Here is a 21821-nt window from a genome sequence, read left to right as displayed (position 1 = left end):
TATTTAAGCCCATGTCTCCACTCTATCGCAGTAACCCTACCCTCCTTTTTGGACACTAAGGGCAATTTAGCATAGCCAATCCACCTAACCAGCACATCTTTGAGGGCATGTAAAAAGGCAGTACATTAATCATGGGTGACTTCATGTGGATTGAGAAAATCTGATTGAGCAAGAATTCAGAGAGTGAAAGAATTCGGGACAGTTTCCTCAAACAATATGTTGTTGACCCAGCCAGGATCAGACTATTTTCAACATAGACCAGGTGAGTTAAGGGCATTTTCCTCCAAGCTGTCTTGAGTTCAATGTAGAGGATCATAGAATCTACAGTGCAGAAGGAAGCCATTCAGCCCATTGAGACTGCACCGGCCCTTGGAAAGGGCACCCTACAGAAGCCCACACCTCCACCCTATCCCAGTAACCCCACCCCACCTTTTTGGAAATTAAGGGCAATTTAGCATAGCCAATTCACCTAACCTGCACATCTTTGGACTGTGGGAGGAAACCGGAGCACCTGGAGGAAACCCACGCACACACACGGAGAAAGTGCAGATTCCGCACAGACAGTGACCCAAGTCAGGAATCGAACCTTGGACACTGGAGTTGTGAAGCAACTGTGCTAACCACTGCTACCGTGTTGCCCGGTATCCTGTTGACCTTAAAAGACCTTCACAACCTTCAGGCATGTCCACTGTGAAAATGCTGGCACTCAATTACATATGGTGGCTGGGCCATGGATGTTGAGAAGATGGCCCAACAATGCTCCGTTTGCCAGGAGCATTAGGTGCTCCTGCCAGCTGCGTCCCTGCATCATTGGAATGGCCAGGCTGGCCGTGGGCGCAGTTGCATGCCAACTTTGCCCGTCCATTTCAGGAGTCCATGTTCCTCTTGTTGATCGACACCCATTCGAAGTGCACATGATGGCGGGAACCACGTTCCAGGTGACTATTGAGAAGCTGCATTTATCGTTTTGCAGGCACGGCCTCCCTGAAGTACTTGCCACTGATAATGGCACTCCTTTCATGAGTGAAGGATTTTCTGGGTTTATGAAGGCAAATGGGGTGCAGCTTATTCGTACCGCCCCATACCACCCGGATTCTAATGGTTTAGCGTAGTGAGCGGTGCAAACATTTAAACGGGGCCTCAAGAAACAGTCTTCTGGATCAATGGAAGCTAGGCTGGCACGCAATTGTGTGGGCAGCATGGTAGCAGAGTGGTTAGCACAGTTGCTTCACCGCTCCAGGGCCCCATGTACAAATCCACGCTCGGTCACTGTCTGTGCGGAGTCTGCATTTCTCCCCGTGTGTGCGTGGGTTTCCTCCGGGTGCTCCGGTTTCCTCCCACAGTCCAAAGATGTGCGGGTTAGGTGAATTGGCCATGCTAAATTGCCCGTAGTGTCCTAAAAAGTAAGGTTAAGGAGGGGGTTGTTGGGTTACGGGTATAGGGTGGATATGTGGGTTTGAGTAGGGTGATCATTGCTCGGCACAACATCGAGGGCCGAAGGGCCTGTTCTGTGCTGTACTGTTCTATGTTCTATGTCCCTGTGTCTGCGCGGGTTTCCTTGGGTGCTCCGGTTTCCTCCCACAGTCCAAAGATGTGCAGGTTAGGTGGATTGACCATGATAAATTGCCCTTCGGTTAGGTGGGGTTGCTGGTTCACGGGGATAGGGTGGAGGTGAGGGCTTAAGTGGGTTACTCTTTCCAAGAGCCAGTGCAGACCCGATGGGCCAAATGGCCTCCTTCTGCACTGTAAATTCTATGATCTGTGATCTAGGCTGGTTCATTTCCTGTTTTAGTATAGGACCACTCCGCACACAGTTACTGGGGCATCCCCCGCAGAACTATTGGGCCGAAGACTTCGTACCCGCCTCAGCACAATTCTTCTGCACAACCAGGAGCAGCACGGGCATTGCCCCACTCGACATCAATCTGCCAGACACTTTGTACCAGGTCACTTTGTACAATGGCACCCAGTGTATCTCCGGCATTGTCCGCCAGAAAGGGCTAGTTTCTCACCAGTAGACAGCACCTGCACCATATTTGGTCCAGGCAAACGCTTCTTCAGAAAATTCCTCGTCCTCTGAAGCCTTTTCTACAACCGCATCTGAAATGAAAATGAAATGAAAATCGCTTATTGTCACGAGTAGGCTTCAATGAAGTTACTGTGAAAAGCCCCTTGTCGCCACATTCCGGCGCCTGTTCGGGGAGGCTGGTACGGGAATTGAACCGTGCTGATGGCCTGCCTTTGTCTGCTTTCAAAGCCAGCGATTTAGCCTTGTGCTAATCGGGCCACAGCGGACCTCCAAGGGAGTCAAGACGCCGAGATGACTGATCTTTGACTCAGATCCGGAGATGGAGACGCAGGCGGTCTCCAATGGGGAATCCTCAGATCCACAACATTGGGAATTGCAGCCGCTATGTCGTTCACGTCAGAAGCGGTGTTCATCTTCGAGATACATGCTGTCCGATCCAGCACTTCGGGTTCATGGTGCCCAGCCAGATGCCAAAAGCGTCCATCGTGCTCCTTTGCCACGGTCTTCATAGGATTGTTCGGACTTTGGGGAGGGGGGGATTGGTGTTATAACCCGGACGGGTCTTACGGGTGAGGATGATTAATGTAAGCCTACTTGTGACACTAATAAAGATTATTGTTGTATTCCCTGGAATTTAGAAGATTAGGGATGATCAAATGTTTCAGATATTTGGGGAACAGATAAGGTAGATGGAGAGAAAATATTTCTGCCGGTTGGTAAATCTAATACTATAGCACATGGTCTAAGAATTAATAGTTAGATCAACTAAGATCAGAGAACCTTTGCAGAGTAGAGGGAAGCTGTTTGGCCCATCGAGTCTGCACTGGCTCTCTGAAAGAGCATTCTACCTAGTCCCACTCCCCTGCCTCATCCCCGTAACCTTGCAAATAGCAGTCTCATTTCCTTTTGACTACCTCGATCAAACCTGCCTCCACCGCCCTCTCGAGAACTTTGTTCCAGACTCCAACCACCCTCTGGGTGGATAACTGTTTCCTCACATCACTTCTACTTCTTTTGGCAATTATTTTGAATCTGTGCCCTCTAGTTCTTGGTGCTCTCTAGAGTGGGAACAGTTGCTCACTTTTTACCCTATCCGTGCTCCTCTGGATCTTGAATATTTCTGTCAAGTTTCCCCTCAGCAGAGGGCAGCACGGTGGCACAGTGGTTAGCATTGCTGCCTACGGCGCTGTGGACCTGGGTCACTGTCTGTGAGGAATTTGCACATTCTCCCCGTGTCTGCGTGGGTTTCGCCCCCACAACCCAAAGATGTGCAGGTTAGGGTGATTGGCCACATTAAATTGCCCCTTAATTGGAAAAAATAATTGGGTACTCTAAATTTATATTTAAAAAAGTTTCCCCTCAGCCTTTTTCCAAGGAAAACAATCCCAACCCCAGTCTATCCTCACATCTACAGTTCTTTGTTCCTGGAATTATTCTTATGAATCTCCTCTGCACTATCTCCAATGCCTTTACATCATTCCTCAAGTATGGCACCCTAAACTGGATGCAGTAGTGCAAATAATACCTAATTAATGTCTTATAAACTTTCAACATGACCTCCTAAGATACCATATGCTTTATTAACAGCTTTCTCAGCCTGCCCTAACACCTTCAATTACTTGTGTACGTATACACCTTCCATTTTCTCCCTTTCTTTTATATGTCCGTTTCAACTTCAAGACCATCCCTATCACAGTTTCCAATCTTTTTACCATCTACAGATTTTGAAATCATGCCCTGAACATTGCAGTCTAGCTCATTAATATATATAAGGAAGAGCAAGGATCCCAACACTGACCCCTAAGGAACTCTACAACAAAAACCCTACTACAAACTTTCCCTCCAATCTGGAGAAACTGCCATTTATCACTGCTCTCTGCTTCTATCACTCAGCTCATTTCCTGTCCAAGTGCCTGCTTTCCTTTTATTCCATTTGATAGAATTTTGCTCTCAAGGTGGTGCAGTGGTTAGCACTGATGTCTCGGTGTTGAGGACATGGGTTCGATCCCGGCCCCAAGTCACTGTCCATGTGGAGTTTACACATTCTCCCCGTGTTTGCGTGGGTCTCACCCCCACAACTCAAAAGATGTGCTGGCTCGGTGAATTGGCCACGCTAAATTGGCCCTTAATTGAAAAAACAATTTGTTACTCTGAATTTAAGAAAAAAATAATTTTTCTCACAAGTCTGTTGTGTGGCACTCTTATCAAATGCCTTTTGAAAATCCATATATATCACATCAATAGTGTTGCCCTTATCAACCTTCTTTGTTATCTCCTCAAACAAAAACAAGTTAGTTAAACATGATTTACCCTTAATGAATCCATGCTAGCTTTCCTTAATTATCCTGCAATTATCTAAGTGATTATTGATTTTGCACCAAGCATAGTTTCCCAATCACTGAAGTGAGACTAACTGGTCTGTAGTTGGTCTCACTGCATGCCGACTATCTAGCCAACTGTGGCAGGGCCTACACAAGATCACAGGCTATAAAACAAGGCCCGGCGGAATATCTGGGGCTGGAGCATCCCTACCCGATGATTTGAACAAGTTCTATGCCCGCTTTGAGCAGTCAGCCAATATATCAGTGCCACCTACCCCAACAGCCGTGGACGCATCCATACCCACTATTATAGCCTCAGAGCTAAGTGCTGCCTTCTTGAAAGTGAATCAGCAGAAAGTGACGGGCCCCAACGGAGTCCCTGGGTGAGCACTCAGAGCCTGCGCGGACCAGATGGCGAGTGTTTTCGCAGATATCTTCACCACCTCACTCCTCCGCTCTGAGGTCCCCACCTTCTTCAAGAAGACCACCATAATAATAGTACTGAAGAAGAACAAGGTGGCCTGCCTCAAAGACTACCGACCGGTAGCCCTAACGTCTGTTATCATGAAATGCTTCGAGCGGCTAGTCATGAGACGGATCACTGCCAGCCTCCCAAACGGTTCCGACCCACTGCAGTTTGCCTATCACCGCAACCGGTCCACAGCAGATGCTTTCTCACTGGCTCTACAATCAACACTCGAACAGCACGTCAACTAGGATGCCTATATAAGACTGCTGTTCATCGTCTACAGCTCCGCCTTCAACACCATTATCCCGACAAGACTAATAACCAAACTCCGCAATCTTGGACTTGACCTTTCCCTGTGCAGCTGGATCCTCGACTTCCTCACCAACAGACCACAATCTGTCAGGGTAGGCAACAGCACCTCCTCCACAATAGTCCTCAACACCGGAGCCCTGCAAGGATGTGGGCTCAGTCCTCTACTGTACTCCCTATACACACATCACTGTGTGGCAAGATTTAACTCCAACTCAATCTATAGGTTTGAGGATGATACGACTGTGGTGGGCCTTATCTCAAACAACGATGAACCCAGGAGGGAGATAAATCACTTGGTTGCATGGTGTACCGAAAACAACCTCTCTCTAAATGGAAAGACCAAGGAACTGATCATCGACTTCAGGAAGCGCAGCACGACACACACTCCCGTCTGCATCAATGGCTCCGAAGTGAAGATGGTCGATAGCTTTCAGTTCCTGGGGGGGTCACCATCACCAACAGTCTGTTCTGGTCCACTCACGTTGATGCAACAGTCAAAGCCCAACAACGTCTCTACTTCCTACAGAAGCTAAAGAAATTTGGCATGTCTGCATAGACTCTCTCAAACTTCTACAGATGTGCGATAGAGAGCATCCTATCCAGCTGCATCATAGCCTGGTATGGCAACTGCTCGGTCCAAGATCGCAAGAAACTGCAGAGTGTGGTGAACTCAGCCCAACGCATCACACAAGATTGCCACCCTCACATTGATTCTGTCTACACCTCCCGCTGCCTCAGGAAGGCAGACAGCATTATCAGAGACCACTTCCACCCAGGCTTTGCCGTCTTCCAGACCCTTCCATCAGGCAGAAGATACAGAAGTCTGAAGACTCGCACATCCAGACATAGGAACAGCTTCCCCACAGCTACAAGACTCCTCAACGACTCCCCCCCGGACTGATCTGTTCCCTGTAAGAACACTATTCATGACGCCCTATGCTGCTGTTGCTCATGTGTTTGCTTCGTTTGGCCCCTTGTTTTGCACTGTTTGTCGCTGTACCATTTGTCAATGTTCTCTGTTGATTGTTCTTTTGTCTACTATGTACATACTGTGTACGTTCCCTTGGCCGCAGAAAAATACTTTTCACTGTACTTTGGTACATGTGACAATAAATCAAATCAAATGCCGCAAAACAGGCTCAAGGGGTGAAACGGTCATCGTTTGTTCCTGTTTTAATTTTGAATTTTGTTTGATGCACTCCTGTAATGTGATTTGGGATGTTTTGCTACATTACAATGCGATCTGGGATTTCATCCCAACAGTCTGAACTGGATTTGAAACCAATTCTCAGAAGTGAAAGACCAGTGACCTAATATCTGCACTGCTCGATCTTCAAGTTATCTACTGTAGGCTTCGTTGGGAGATGGGTAATGTGTATACTTAAGGACCATGGTCTCCTTTCTGTCTCTGCAGCTGGCCTACTGTGTGGTGCAGTTCCTTGAGAAAGACAGCAGCCTTACAGAGCCGGTGAGTAGAAAGCAATTGACGTCTTGTTGGTCTGACATAACTGTTCTGATACTTGCATGTTTTCTTTGTTAAATATTTTTCACCCCTGTCCCTATACTGGGTGACCTTGTCTTGCACATTCAGATCTAAATTGCCCAGTTTCTCCATTTTGCTTCCCGTAGAACCACCTTGGGCTCTGCTGGCAGTTGAAAGAAAATCATTTACCATTTTCTCAGTCTGCCCCGCCCCACAATATTGATTTCATGAGTGCCTCCTCTATATCTCCGCTTAGTTATTAATGCAGAAGCTTAGACTTAATATGGGTCTGGAAAGATGCTTCTTCACAACCCTATAATTTCACAGCTGCAATTCAATAGCTATAGTTAAAGATGCTTCTGGAATCTTTTTGGGGGGCTTCAGTGCTTTGTGTGGAGACTGATTTTTGATCATCAAACTGCGTTGTGTTGATACAGATCTAACTCTCGTGGTCACTAATGGATGCCTGTGATATCGTTCTGACTGATGGTTACTGATTGTGGCTTTCTGTTTATGCAGCTCTGATTATGACATGACTTCCTTCTGGTCTTGTAAATTGGGTAGAATATATATTGACCTCACTTCTGATACTCACCCGATTGAATTATTTTTCCTAAACCAGCAGGTACTATTCTAAGCCTGATTAAATGGGCGTGTCCTGCTTCTTTCCGTCTTATCACCACAAGGGCAGCACAGTGGTGAGCACTGTTACTTCACAGCGCCAGGGGCCCAGGTTTGACACCCGCCTTATGTCCCTGTCTGTGCGGAGTCTGCACGCTCTCTGTGTCTGCGTGGGTTTCCTACAGGTGCTCCGGTTTCCTTCCACAAGTCCAGAAAGATGTGATGTTAGGTGAATTGGACATTCTGAATTCTCCCTCTGTGACCCGAACAGGCGCCGGAATGTGGCGACTAGCGGATTTTCACAGTAACTTCATTGCAGTGTTAATGTAAGCCTCTTTGTGATAATAAAGATTATTATTTATTAGACTAACTTCACAGTCAGATGAATCATTTTTAAAAATAAAATTTTCTCCAATTCACATATATTCAGAAGAAAAACTCGCTCAAATGCATGACATTAGAAGAATAAAAAACTGCCAGCAATGTATGTGGGGAGGAATGTTGAAATCACAGTACCGCTGTCTCACCCAGTGTATAATCCTGTTACTGAACCACCTGCTGTCCACACGCCTATCCCAGGTTTCCAGTCTATTACTTCTAATGTGAAAAGATGTTTCATAGCTGCCTTGTTTCCATCCCAGGTGATCGTAGGTTTGCTCAAGTTCTGGCCGAAAACACATAGTCCAAAGGAAGTGATGTTTCTGAATGAACTGGAAGAAATTCTCGATGTCATCGAACCCTCCGAGTTTGTGAAAGTAATGGAGCCACTTTTCCGACAACTCGCTAAATGTGTTTCCAGTCCACACTTTCAGGTAACCCCAGCATTCCCAGAAACTCTCTTATTCCGGAATTTCCTTACTGATGAGGGTAAAATGGCCACTTTTGTTTTCCTTGATGCTTTTGAATTTCTTGTGTGCCCCTTCCCTCTTCCACTTCTGCCAAATTACGGTGTCCTTTCCATTGGTGCAATTAAAACTCTCCACTTCTACCCTGTGCAGCAGAGCCTGGCAGCATCTACAGTCGTGTGTGGTGATTGTTAGTCCAATTCATGCACATCCTGCATCTGTCTTTATCCTTCCCTATTGCCTGACCTTTGTTTAACTGAAAGGCTTACACGGTAGCACAGTGGTTAGCACTGTTTCTTTTGTTTAACCGCGCCAGGGTCCCAGGTTCTATTCACAGTTTGGGCCATTGTCTGTGCAGATTCTTCACATTCTTCCTGTGTCTGCATGGGTATTCTCTGGGTGCTCTGGTTTCCTCCCACAAGTCCCGAAAGATGGCTTGTTAGGTGAATTGGACATTCTGAATTCTCCCTCTGTGACCCGAACAGGCACCGTAGTGTGGCGACGAAGCGATTTTCACAGTAACTTCATTGTATTATTAATGTAAGCCTAAGTCTGACAATAAAGGTTATAATTAAAGATTATTATTAGAAGTTGCAGTAACTCTCCAGTTGTTGAGGGAAGCCCTCCGTGATAAATGTTGTGAAGCAGGTTTTTTTAATTATACTGATGTCCTGTTTCAGGTGGCAGAGCGCGCTTTGTATTATTGGAACAATGAGTATATCATGAGTTTGATCAGTGATAATGCTGCCAGGATTCTCCCGATAATGTTCCCTGCACTCTATAAAAACTCTAAAAGTCACTGGAACAAGTAAGTCTGCCTTCATTTACTGTTTTGCAGCCGATTGTGTGGCTTGACGTGTGGGATAATGTGGGAAGTCATTTGGGGCACCTTACTTAGCCACGGTGGGTCCACAGCCTAAAGAGCCGAGAAAGTGAGGCTGGGAGATGTAATAATTTCAGCGAATCCTTCAGTGTTCACTTCTGAACCCATGTTAGGCAGTTTGGGCGTTGGGAACTTTTGGAGGTTTAGTCGTTGAGTGTAATAGCTGGTTGTCAATTCCTCTGGTAAACTGAAGTGAGTATCTTCTTAGTACATGGTTTTGGTTAAAATCTTTGTAAAATGTAGATTAATGTACATTGAAGCGAGCTGAATTGTATTAAATCTACAGCAAGCTCTCCTAATGTTAAAATGTCTTGTCTCTATTCAGGACAATCCATGGATTGATTTACAATGCATTGAAGCTATTTATGGAGATGAATCAGAAGTTGTTTGATGATTGCACTCAGCAGTACAAAGCAGAGAAACAGAAGTAAGAAAGTTTTATTGGATTTAAAGGGTATATTGTGTAGGAGACAGGAGGGAATTTACACTGGCATTGGTGCCAGTACTGGGGAAAGAGGGAGCTGTGCCTTTAGGCACCGACGGGCCGAATGGCCGCCTCCTACACTGTAAAGATTCTGTATCCTTGCTGGTCGACATGCGAATTGAAGTGGGTCAAGGCATTCCGGGAGTATGGAGCTGATGCGCTTCATGATCAACCTCTCGAAATACTTCATTACAACTGACGTCAGGGCCACCGGGCGGTAGTCATTGAGGCATGTTGTCTGGTTCTTCTTTGGTACCGGTATGATGGTGGTCTTCTTGAAGCAGGTGGGGACCTCGGAGTGGAGTAGGGATAGGTTAAAGATGTCTGTGAATACCTCTGCCAGCTGGTATGCGCAGGCTCTGAGTGCACGACCAGGGATCCCGTCCGGACCCGTCGCCTTCTGTGGGTTCACTTTCAGGAAGGCCGATCTGACTTCGGAAACTGTGATGGTGGGAATGGGTGAATTATGGGCTGCTGGGGCACTCGACAGCGGATTGTTGGTTCCCTGCTCAAACCGAGCATAGAAGCATTAAGTTCATCGAGGAGGGGTGCGCTGCTGCCAGAGATACTGCTCGGCTTCGCTTTGTAGCCCGTTATGTTGTTTAGTCCTTGCCACAACTGCCGAGAGTCTGTCTGTGACTCTAGCTCAGTTTGATATTCTCTCTTGGCATCTTGGATGGCTTTGCGGAGGTCGTACCTGGATTTCTTGTATAGGACAGGGTCGTCTGCCTTGGACGCCTCAGATCTGTCCTTCAATAGGGAGTCAATCTCGCGGTTGAGCCATGGTTTCCGGTTGGGGAACATGCGTACTGCTTTCTTTGGCACGCAGTCGTCCACACATTTGCTGATGAATTCTGTGACGGTGGTGGCATACTCATTTAATTTAGTCGCTGAGTTCTTAAATCTGGACCAGTCCACTGTCTCTAAGCAGTCACGTAAGAGCTCTTCCGTCTCCTCGGACCAGCACTGCACAACCTTCTTAGCTGGATTCTCCTGCTTGAGTTTCTGCTTGTAAGCCGGGAGAAGGAGCACCGTCTTATGGTCTGATTTCCCAAAGTGCGGTCGGGGGATGGAACGGTAGGCGCCCTTGATTTTTGAATAGCAGTGGTCAAGAGTGTTGTCGCCCCTGGTGGGACAGGAGATGTGCTGGTGGAATTTTGGCAGTACACTCTTGAGGTTGGATTTGTTGAAGTCTCCGGCCACAATGAACAAGGCCTCCGGGTGTTCTGTTTCATAGTTGTTTATGACTGTGTACAGTTCATCCAGCGCCTTCCTCTCTTCTGCCTGGGGTGGGATGTAGACCGCTGTGATAATGGCTGAAGTGAACTCGCGTGGAAGATAGTATGGGCGGTACTTTACGGTCAAGTATTCCAAGTCTGGGGAGCAGTAGGTCGCCAGGGTCACCACATCCAAGCACCAGGAGGAGTTGATGAGGAGGCAAACCCCTCCACCCTTCGCTTTGCCTGAAAATGCCGTGCGGTCTGCCCGGTGAATAGAGAAGCCTTCAGGTTGTATGGCACAGTCCGGTGAGGCGGGGGGTGAGCCATGTCTCTGTGAAACAGAGCACACAGCAGTCTCTTACTTCCCTCTGAGAGGTAAGTCTGGCGTTAAGTTCATCCAGCTTGTTTTCAATCGCTTCGACATTTGCCAGGAGTATGCTGGGGAGAGGGGTCTTGAAACCGCGTTGCTTCAGTCTAACCTGCAGACCGCTGCGTTTCCCTCGCTTCCTCGGTCGGCGGCTGCTGCTGGATGATCCAGGGATCCGATGGGAGACGTCAGCCCTTGTGGAAGGTAGGTGGTTGCGTCTGGCGGGGTCCAGGGTGCTAGCGTGGTCCAGGGCGCTGTTTACGTTTCCGGGGTCGTGTCTGGCAGGGTCCCGGGCGCTGGTTGAGGTAGAGGGGTTGCTGGGGGGGCGAGTTTGCGATCCGGGTGGGTCCCATCGTTCTGCGGGCGCGGGAATACCTTGCAGCGTGTTCGGGTCCTCGCGCACGGTCTCCGTTGTTTCTGGGGTCGTGGGCGGGTTCCTGGGGCAGGTTGGAATAGGTCCCATGGTCTGTTCCCTCCCTGGGCGCTCCTGGGGTCGGATCTTGAAGTCGGCGGTGGGGCCTCCATGTGGGTTTTTCTTTCTTCCATCACCAGGTAGGTCGGGTTGCTGGGCGGGCCTCTCCGGGTCGGGTCGCTGGGCGGGTCTCTCAGGGTCGCGTTAGGCCGGGTCTTGCCGTCGGGGGTCGGGTCGGGAGCTCCGCGGACTAGGCCAGGTGATCCGGGGGGCTGGCGTCGGTAGTTAGGCCTGGTTTGGAGCTCCGAGGCCCGGGTCGGCTCCAAATCGAGGTTGGGGCCTCACTTCCGGTTTGGGCCCGATCTTCTTCCAGGTCACGGAGGTCAGGTCGGGTCGGGTCAAAAGGTCTCCAAGGGCCTCTGAGGATCTTCAGGCCTGCAAGAGAAGATAAAAGAGAGAGGTTAGTAATAATGTTAGCTTTAGAATTAATTTTTAAAAGGTTAGAACGAGTACAAGTTAAGTTAAAAGTGGATCTGTTGGGGAGAGCTTGCAGAGAGTCGCCTCGCTCTGGCGCCATCTTCTGCTAAGGAGCCTCAACCAAAGAATTTCCTACCCCACAGATTTCATACACTTTATTTTGGTCTCGCCTCAGCTTCCTCTCCCAAAGAAAACAGTTCCAACCTATACAATCATTGCTCAGAATTCAAATTTTTCACTTCGGGCAACATCCTTGAAAGTCCCCTTTGTACTCTCTCCAAAGCCCGTCTGATCTTATTGTGACCATACCCATTTTCCTGCCTGTTTCTTATAACTCTTGAGTCCCTTATCGATCAAAAATCTAACTAACTCAGCCTAAAATATATTCATTGGCTCAGTCTCCAATGCTTACTGTGGAAGAGAGTTCCAAACGCAACTGCACTGCAACTGGATCATCGAGTTTCTAACCCACAGACAGCAATCAGTAAGAATAAACAACAACATCTCCTCCACTATAGTCCTCAATACCAGGGCCCCGCAAGACTGCATACTTAGCCCCTACTCTACTCCCTGTACATACACGACTGCGTGGCAAAATTTGGTTCCAACTCCATCTACAAGTTTGCTGATGAAAAGACCATAGTGGGCCGGATCATGAATAATGACGAGTCCGAATACAGGAGGGAGATAGAGAACCTAGTGGAGTGGTGCAGCGACAACAATCCCTCACTCAATGCCAGCAAAACTAAAGAGCTGGTCATTGACTTCAGGAAGCAAAATACTGTACACACTCCTGTCACCATCAACGGGGCCGAGGTGGAGATGGTGAGCAGTTTCAAATTCCTAGGGGTGCACATCTCCAAAATCTGTCCTGGTCCACCCACGTCGACGCTGCCACTATGAAAGCATAACAGCGCCTATAATTCCTCAGGAAACTAAGGAAATTCGGCATGTCCACATTAACTCTTACCAACTTTTACAGATGCACTATAGAAAGCATCCTATCGGGCTGCATCACAGCCTGGTATGGCAACTGCTCGGCTCAGCACCGGAAGAAACTTCAGAGAGTCGTGAACACAGCCCAGTCCTTCACACAAACCTGCCTCCCATCCATTGACTCCATCTACACCTCCCGCTGCCGGGGGAAAGCGGACAGCATGATCAAAGACCCCTCCCATCCGGCTTACTCACTCTTCCAACTTCTTCCATTGGGCAGGAGATACAGACTTCTGAGAGCACGCACGAACAGACTCAAAAACAGCTTATTCCCTGCTGTTACCAGACTCCTAAACGACCCTCTTATGGACTGACCTCATTAACACTACACCCCTGTATGCTTCAGCCATGCCAGTACTTATATAGTTACATTGTGTACCTTGTGTTGCCCCATTATGTATTTTCTTATGTTTCCTTTTCTTTTCATGTACTTAATGATCTGTTGAGTGACTCGCAGAAAAATACTTTTCACTGTACCTCAGTACACATGACAATAAACAAATCCAATCCAATTCAAAGACATGACATAATCCTCTTGAGAGAAGAAATTCCTCATTTCCATCTCAAACGGTTGACCTCTTATTTTTATACTCTGTCCCTTACTTCTAGGTTCTACCACAAGAGGAAACATCCTCTCAGCATCTGCCTTGTCAAGTCCCCTCAGAATCTTAAGTTTCAATAAGATTGCATCTAATTCGTAAGTCCAATGAGTATTGGCCCAACTTGATCAGCATTTCTCATAAGACCATCTCTGGAATCAGCGTATTGAACTATCAAACTTCTTCCAGTACAAGCACATCCCTCCTTAAATAAGGAGACCAAATCTGTACAGTCCTCTAGGTGTGGCCTCACCTATGCCCTGTACAGCTGTAGCAAGACTTTCAACTTTTATACTCCATTCACCTTGCAACAACACCAGCATTCCATTTCTCTTCCTATAAACATGGCATACCTGCATGCTAATGTTTTGTACAAGGACACCTAGATCCCTCTGTACTGCAGCATTCTGCAGTCTGTCTCCATTTAAATAGTGTCCTACTTTCTATTCGTCAAAAAAAAACAACCTCACATATTCCCATATTATATTCCATCTGCCAAATTGCCCACTCGGGTATCATCGGCAAATTTGGCTCCAGTTTATTAACATAGATTGTAAATAGCTGAGGCCCCAGCACTGATCCCTGTGGCATTTCACTTGTCACAGTTTTCCAAACTGTAAATGACCCCCTCATCCCACCTCTCTGTCAACCAGTCCTCTGTCCATGCTAGTATTTCACTCCAAAAACCATGAACAACTCTTCTATTTTTTTTACATAGACATAGAATTTACAGTGCGGAAGGAGGCCATTCGGCCCATCGGGACTGCACCGGTTCTTGGAAAGAGCATCCTACCCAAGGTCAACAACTCCACCCTATCCCCATAACCCAGTAACCCCACCCAACACTAAGGGCAATTTTGGACACTAAGCTCAATTTATCATGGCCAATCCACCTAACTTGCACATCTTTGGGCTGTGGGAGGAAACTGGAGTGCCCGGAGGAAACCCACGCACACACTGGGAGGATGTGCAGACTCCGCACAGACAGTGACCCAAGCCGGAATCGAACCTGGGACCCTGGAGCTGTGAAGCGATTGTGCTATCCACAATGCTGCCGTGCTATTGTGAAATAACATTTTATGTGGCACCTTATGAAATGCCTGTTCAAACTGCATATGCAGAATATCTCTTGGTTCCTGCTTGTTGCATCCTCAAAGAACTCGAATAAATTTGTCAGACATTATTTCCCTTTCATAATACCTTATTAACACTGCCTGTATTATAATTTTCTAAATTTCCCGCTTTAGCCTCCTTAATAACATTTTCCCAATAACGGGTGTGGCCTATAGTTTCCTGCTTTCTGTCTCGCTGCTTTCTTGAACTGAGGTGTTACATTTGTGACTTTCCAATCCGCTGGACCCTTTCCAAAATCATGGGGATTTTGAGAGATTACAACCAATGCATCCACTATTTCTAAAACCACTTCATTTAAGTCCCTTGGATGCAGGCCATCGGGTATGGGGGACGTGTCAGCATTTAATCCTACTCGTTTTCCGAATATTTTTCCTCGTGTTCATACAGCTGGATACAGCAGAACGAGGCGCCTTCTCCCATTTGGCCACTGGAAAACCATGATTTTGTTTCTGTGGAAAAATTCAACGTCTATCTCGTTAGAAAGGAAACTCTGAAAGAGTAGTTTAGTTCTCGAGGGAATAAATTCCTGCAACTTCTTTGTCACAGGAAATGAAAGGTTATGACATTGATCAAAATTCAGTCTGTCCAACTTTCTTGTCTTCTGAAGATGTGACTTCCCTGTGGACTCTGGAGGGACCCTGCAGTGTGACAGAAAGTACTCAATTAAGCTCTAAATGAAAAGCTTCTGGCTGAGCTTTGAAACCATGGAGTTTCAGAACTGGCTGAAGGATAGGAGATGAAGCGTACTGATTCAAGAAGTTGAGTGTGGGGGGGGTGGGATGCCCCAGCTGCGACTGTTACTGTTTCTAGTTGGTATCAGTGATTTTGATTCAGATTTGCAGTGAAAATTTGTTTAATTTTTAGGAAGCACTGTGGAACTGTAAGAAATCAGCTTGGGAACTACAAAATAAATTGGACAATGTATAAGATGGTGAAACAGGCAACTGAAATTTAAATTAAAAATGACTAAATGTTGGAAACAGTTAGCTTGTCTGACACCATCTGTGGAGAGAAATTAATGTTTCAAATATGGACCCGTCATTAGAACTGGGCAATTAAAAGTTCAAGTGGACAGGTATAAGATGTTCCACAGGAAAAGGAAGAACGTGAGGCAGTTTCTCATGTAAGATATTGAACTAGCTAAGGATGATACTGAGCGATCTAAAGATCTTGGTGGGGGTCGGTGCTTAACATGTCCGAACATTGCTAAGCATTGAGAATTTGGATCAGCCAGGGCCACTCAGCTTCTGACTCATTACAGCCTTGATCCAAACGTGGATAAATCAAATGAACTCAGGAGGCGAGGTGACTGAATGATTGAATTAAGACAGCATTTTATCTGGCATCAAGGAACCCTAGCAAAACTGGAATCAATGGAAATTGTGGCTACAAGAGCAGGTCAGAGGCTGGGAATTCTTCAGAGAATAACATAGAAAATTCGGGAGGCCATTTGGCCCTTTCAGCCTGCTGCACCATTATGATCACAGTTGATCATCCAATTCAAAAGCCTAATCCTGCTTTCCTCCATATCCTAGAAACATAGAATTTACAAGTGCAGAAGAAGACGTTCCAGGGCATTCAGCCTCTGAGCTTTGGGTAAGCGGTCTCCAAGGCGGCCTTCAGGACGCACGACAATGCAGAATCGTCGAGCAGAAACCTATAGCCAAGTTCCGCACACAAGATTCATGTCGCTTTACATTCGCCCCCCACTATCTGGCCTGGGCTTGCAAAATCTTACCAACTGTCGTGGCTTGAGACAATTCACACCTCTTTAACCTGTGAATATCCCTCTCTCCAGTCGCTCCACCTGGACCTGTAAAGACTTAATTACCGGCAAAGACTCGCATTCAAAGTATCGTCTTGCATCATTGACTTTGTCTATATATGTTTTCTGGAACCCACCTCTTCATTCACCTGATGAAGGAGTTGTGCTCCGAAAGCCAGTGATTCGAAACAAAACTGTTGGACTTTAACTTGGTGTTGTAAGATGGTCCTACCCCAGTCCAACACCGGCATCTCTGCATCATGATACAGGTTAATAAGAGCACAGACTTCAACTTTACACATGCCCTAGGATTTCACAGAGAGATTAAAAGCTTGGAAACTGCTGTTAAAGTATTCTACCATAACAATTTGTCCACAGCATGGTGGCAGAGTGATTAGCACTACTGCCTCAGCGCCAGGGACCCAGGTTACATTCCAACCTCAGGCCACATTCTCCTTGTGTCTGCGTGGGTTTCCTCCGGGTGCTCTGGATTCTTCCCACATCCAAAGATGTGCAGGTGAGATGGATTGGATATGTTAAATTATTCCTCGGTGGGATTACAAGGATAGGTGGTGATTGTGCCTGGGTTAGGGAGCTTTTTCAGAGGGTCGGTGCAGACTCGATGGGCCGAATGGTGGTCTGCATTATAGGGATTCTACAATTCTATTGTCCTTTCAAATCTATTGAAACATTTGTTGGCCTTCTGAATTGCAGAATCTTCTACCTTTGTCCTCCGAGGAGTTACAAACCACAACAGTGTTTGTTTTTATATTTCAGGGAGAAATTCAAACTTAAAGAGCGTGAAGAGATCTGGCAAAAGATCGAGAATCTGGCTCAACATAATCCTCAGGTATCAAAATATCATTAATTCCCTCCTCTCTCCTCCCACCACCACCTCTCTTCTCTTCTGCCCTCCTCAGTCCCCCTTCTCAGACTGTTAACTGGTCAACAGTGCGGAGCAGTGATATCCTGGGGGCCCTAGTTTTTTTTCCAATCATTTTTGGAACATGGATGATGTTTTGAAGGCTGGTATGTATTACCCATCCAGCTTCCCTCAAAGACAGCAATGAACTACCTTCTTGTGGCACAGTGGTTAGCACTGTTGCCTTGTGGCACTGAGGACCCGGGTTCGATCACAGCCCCAGGTCACTGCCGGTGTGGAGTTTGTACATTTGCCCGTGACTGCGTGGGTCTCACCCCCACAAACCCAAAGATGTGCAAAGAAGGTAGATTCCCCGTATTAAAGAGTATATCTGGAGAGGAGTAGACTGGGGTGGTGGCCTGGCTTGTCCTAATTTTCAGAGTTACTACTGGGCTGTCAATATTGTCATGGTCCTGAAATGGGTGTTAGATCAAAGGTCGGTTTGGCATAGGGTGGAGGGTGCCTCGTGTAGACAGACCTCCTTATGGGCACTGGCTTTAGCTCCTCTACCATTCTCACCAGGTAGCTACTCATCAAATCCAGTAGTAGTTTCCACTTTGAGGGCGTGGAATCAGTGGCAGCTACATTTTGGCCTGGAGGGCATGTACAGAAAGGCCCAGATCTGTGGTAACCATAGATTTGTCCCAGCGAGATTGGATGCCAGGTTTAAGCAGTGGGACCTTTGGGGGATCAAATGCTTCGAGGACCTGTTTCTGGATGGGAAATTTGCGGACCTGAGCTGACAGAGGCTTATCAATTGCCCAGTGGTAACGAGTTCAGATACCTCCAAATTAAGAGCCTTTTTCAGAGGTGGGTTCGTTCCCAATGTTGTCGCCCTTTGGTTTTCAGGACAGGCTCCTCTCGGAGGATGATATTGTGTACATCAAGTTGGCCAGGAAGGACGAAGTTTCAATGATGACAGTGCGGCAAAAATGGGAGGAGGAATTGGGAGGCATGATGTGAGGTTGGATTTGGGAACAAGCACTGTTTAGGATTAATGCATCCTCGTCATGAGCTAGATTTAGTCTTCTTCAGCTTAAAGTTGTACATAGAACAAGAAGAACCAGAACAAAGAAAATTACAGGAACAGGCCCTTCGGCCCTCCCAGCCTGGGAGATCCAGATCCTTTATCTAAACCTGTTGCCTATTTTCCAAGGATCTACTTCCCTCTGTTCCCCGCCCGTTCATATATCTGGCTAGATGCATCTTAAATGATGCTATCGTTCCCGCCTCTACCACCTCCGCTGGCAAAGCGTTCCAGGCACCCACCACCCTCTGCGTAAAAAACTTCCCACGCACATCTCCCTTAAACTTTCCCCCTCTCACCTTGAAATCGTGACCCCTTGTAATTGACACCCCCAATCTTGGAAAAAGCTTGTTGCTATCCACCCTGTCCATACCTCTCATAATTTTGTAGACCTCAATCAGGTCCCCCCTCAACCTTGCCTCGTTAAAGGTCCGAACCAACAGGGGGCCCAACAGGTCCCAGCGCCTTCCCCGACTGCATGTGGCCAATCCCTCTGACCAGCTCCTCCAACTCGATCGGCGCCCCCAGTCCCTCCACCTGCTCCTCCTGCACCCTTGAAAATCGCAGCCTGTCCAAAAAGCTCTCCATTCCCCCTCCCACCACCGGCGGCTCCGACTGGTACAATTCCCTGTAGAAGTCCCTAAATACCCCATTGACCTCTGCCCCCTGCTGCACCACATTCCCATCTCTATCCTTCACTCCACCAATCTCCCTAGCCGCGTCCCGCTTGTGAAGCTGATGCGCCAGAATCCTGCTCGCCTTCTCTCCATACTCGTAGACCGCTCTCTGCGCCTTCCTCCACTGTGTCTCCGCCTTTCTGGTGGTCAATAAATCAAACTTGGCCTGCAAGCTACGCCGCTCCCCCAGCAATCCCTCCTCCGGGGCCTCCGCGTACCTCCTATCTACACTCAACAGCTCCCCCACCAGTCTCTCCCTCTCCCCCCTCTCCCTATGGGCTCGGATGGAGATCAGCTCCCCCCTAATCACTGCCTTCAGAGCCTCCCACACCATCCCCACCCGGACCTCCCCAGTATCATTGACCTCGAGGTACCTCTCGATACATCCCCGGACCCTCCTACACACCTCCTCATCAGCCAACAACCCCACGTCCAGACGCCAAAGCGGGCGCTGGTCCCGCACCTCCCCCATCTCCAGATCCACCCAATGCGGAGCATGGTCCGAAATCGCTATAGCCGAATATTCGGCCTCCTCCACCCTCGGGACCAGTCCCCTACTCAGGACAAAAAAATCAATACGGGAATAAACCCTGTGCACATGGGAGAAAAAAAGAGTACTCCCGAGCCCTCGGCCTTCCAAACCTCCAGGGATCCACTCCTCCCATCTGGTCCATAAACCCCCTTAACATCTTGGCCGCTGCCGGCCTCCTGCCTGTCCTTGAACTAGAACGATCCAGTAGGGGATCCAGCACCGTATTGAAGTCCCCCCCCCCCCCCATGATCAGGCCCCCCACCTCCAGGTCAGGGGCGTACACATTTACCAACACCACCCTCTCCCTCTGCAGCTTACCGCTCACCATCACAAATCTGCCACCACTATCAGCCACCACCTCAGACGCTTCAAACGCCACCCTCTTCCCCACCAGGATCGCCACCCCCTGGTTCTTCGAGTCGAGCCCTGAATGGAAAACCTGCCCCACCCATCCCTTCCTCAGACGGACCTGGTCCGCCACCTTCAGGTGGGTCTCCTGGAGCATGGCCACATCCGCCTTCAGCCCCTTCAGATGCGAAAACACCCGGGCCCGCTTAACCAGCCCATTCAACCCCCTCACATTCCACGTGATCAGCCGGATCAGGGGGCACCCCGCCCTCCTCCCCCGTCGACAAGCCATGGCCCATCGACAGCTCGCCCCTGGCCAGCACCCATTCGGCCCGTTTCCCACGGTGATAGAACCTCACCCCGACCCACACCAGCTCCTCCCTGGCCAATCCAGCAGCAACCTGGTATCTCTCATTCCCCCCCACCCCAAGGCTAGGACCCCTCCTAGCCATGACGCTCCCTCCGTAGTACTCCCGTGAGCCAGCTGACTTCTGCTGACCCCGGCATCTCCCGCCCTAACTCCGACTCCTCCCGATATGAGGTCACCACTCCCCCCGCTGCATCAGCTCCTTGGCACCGCTTCAGCGCGGGAAAACGGATCTGATATCCATGCCCCTTGCCACCAGCTCCACCCCCCTCGAAACCAGAGGAAAGCCCGTGCTTTCACACTGCCCCACCCCAGCCCCTAACGCAGCTCCCAAACAGCAGTCCCAACCCATCCACCAACCCCGTACAAACAAAAACAGATCAACCACAAACCCCAATACCCCGCTTAAGACACAAAACCATAACCAACATCATCCGAAAGCGAGAGAAAAAAAACCAAATAGAATAACCAGCAACAGCATAAACAGTGATACCAAAAAAACCTCCCACAGCCCCCAATCTCTAGTTCAAGTCCAACTTTTCAGCCTGCACAAAGTAATGTCGGTCCTTGTAGTTGACCCGCAGGCGGCAGCATGCCGAACTTCACCTGCTTGCCGTGGAGCACCGCCTTCGTCCGGTTGAACCCGGCCCTCCGCTTAGCCACCTCCGCACTCCGGTCCTGGTAGACACGCACTACCGAATTCTCCCACTTGCTGCTCCTCACCTTCTTGGCCCATCGCAGCGCACACTCCCGGTCACTGAACCGATTGAACCGCACCAGCACCGCCCACGGGGGTTAATTCGCCTTAGGCCGCCTGCCCAGTACTCTGTGGGCCCCCTCCAGCTCCAGGGGCAGATGGAAGGATCCTGCTCCCACCAGCGAGTTCAGCATCACGGCCACATAGGCCGAAAGGCCAGACCCCTCCAGCCCCTCCTCATGGCCCAGGATCCGCAGGTTCTTCCTCCTTGATCGAAACTCCATCTCCTCTAAACGATCTTGCCACTTTTTGTGGAGCGCCTCGTGCACCTCCACCTTCCCCACGAGGGCCGAAACCTCATCCTCGCGCTCAGAGGCCTGCTGCTGCAACTCATGTATCGCTGCACCCTGAGTTGTCTGGGTCTCCAGCAGCTTGCTTGTCGTTACCTTCAGGGATTCCAGCAACTCCCCTTTCAGCTCCGTAAAATAGCGCAGAAGGGCTGCCTGCTGCTCCTCCGCCCACTGCCTCCACTCCTCAGGGGCTCCACCGGCTGCCATTTTGTCCACTTTCCCCCGCTTTTCCAGGGGAGCTGCTGCCGTTTTTCTCCTCGCCCCACTCCAGGTCCGCACCATAAATCCCGGGGGGTTTTGCTCCACCGGGAATCGCCGAATCAGCGCCGTTTGGGGCCCTTAAAAGAGCCCACAAGTCCAATTAAAGCGGGAGTTGCCGAACGTGCGGCTTACCTCTGCATAGCCGCAACCGGAAGTCCCAATCTATCTATATTTTGCTGTATTCTCTGACAGTCCTCCTCGCTATCTGCAACTCCACCAATCT

General features: G+C 48.7%; 1 protein-coding gene across 3 annotated transcripts in view; it reads left to right on the top strand.

Moving 5' to 3' along the window:
- LOC119966971 (serine/threonine-protein phosphatase 2A 56 kDa regulatory subunit delta isoform) overlaps positions 1–21821 on the top strand; it is a 233781-nt gene that overhangs the window by 179930 nt on the left and 32030 nt on the right. For all 3 annotated transcript variants that reach the window (XR_005460886.1, XM_038798936.1, XM_038798937.1), the window contains exons 10-14: positions 6546–6599; positions 7877–8047; positions 8761–8888; positions 9289–9390; positions 17195–17267. Coding sequence is in view for 2 of the 3 variants with exons in the window: in XM_038798936.1 (XP_038654864.1) it covers positions 6546–6599; positions 7877–8047; positions 8761–8888; positions 9289–9390; positions 17195–17267 (528 nt within the window). In the remaining variant the exon portion in view is untranslated. The remainder of the gene's footprint in view (positions 1–6545; positions 6600–7876; positions 8048–8760; positions 8889–9288; positions 9391–17194; positions 17268–21821) is intronic.

The sequence above is a fragment of the Scyliorhinus canicula genome, chromosome 6, assembly GCF_902713615.1.
Source record: "Scyliorhinus canicula chromosome 6, sScyCan1.1, whole genome shotgun sequence".
Lineage (NCBI taxonomy): Eukaryota > Metazoa > Chordata > Chondrichthyes > Carcharhiniformes > Scyliorhinidae > Scyliorhinus > Scyliorhinus canicula.
This window is presented reverse-complemented; position numbering and strand designations above follow the sequence as displayed.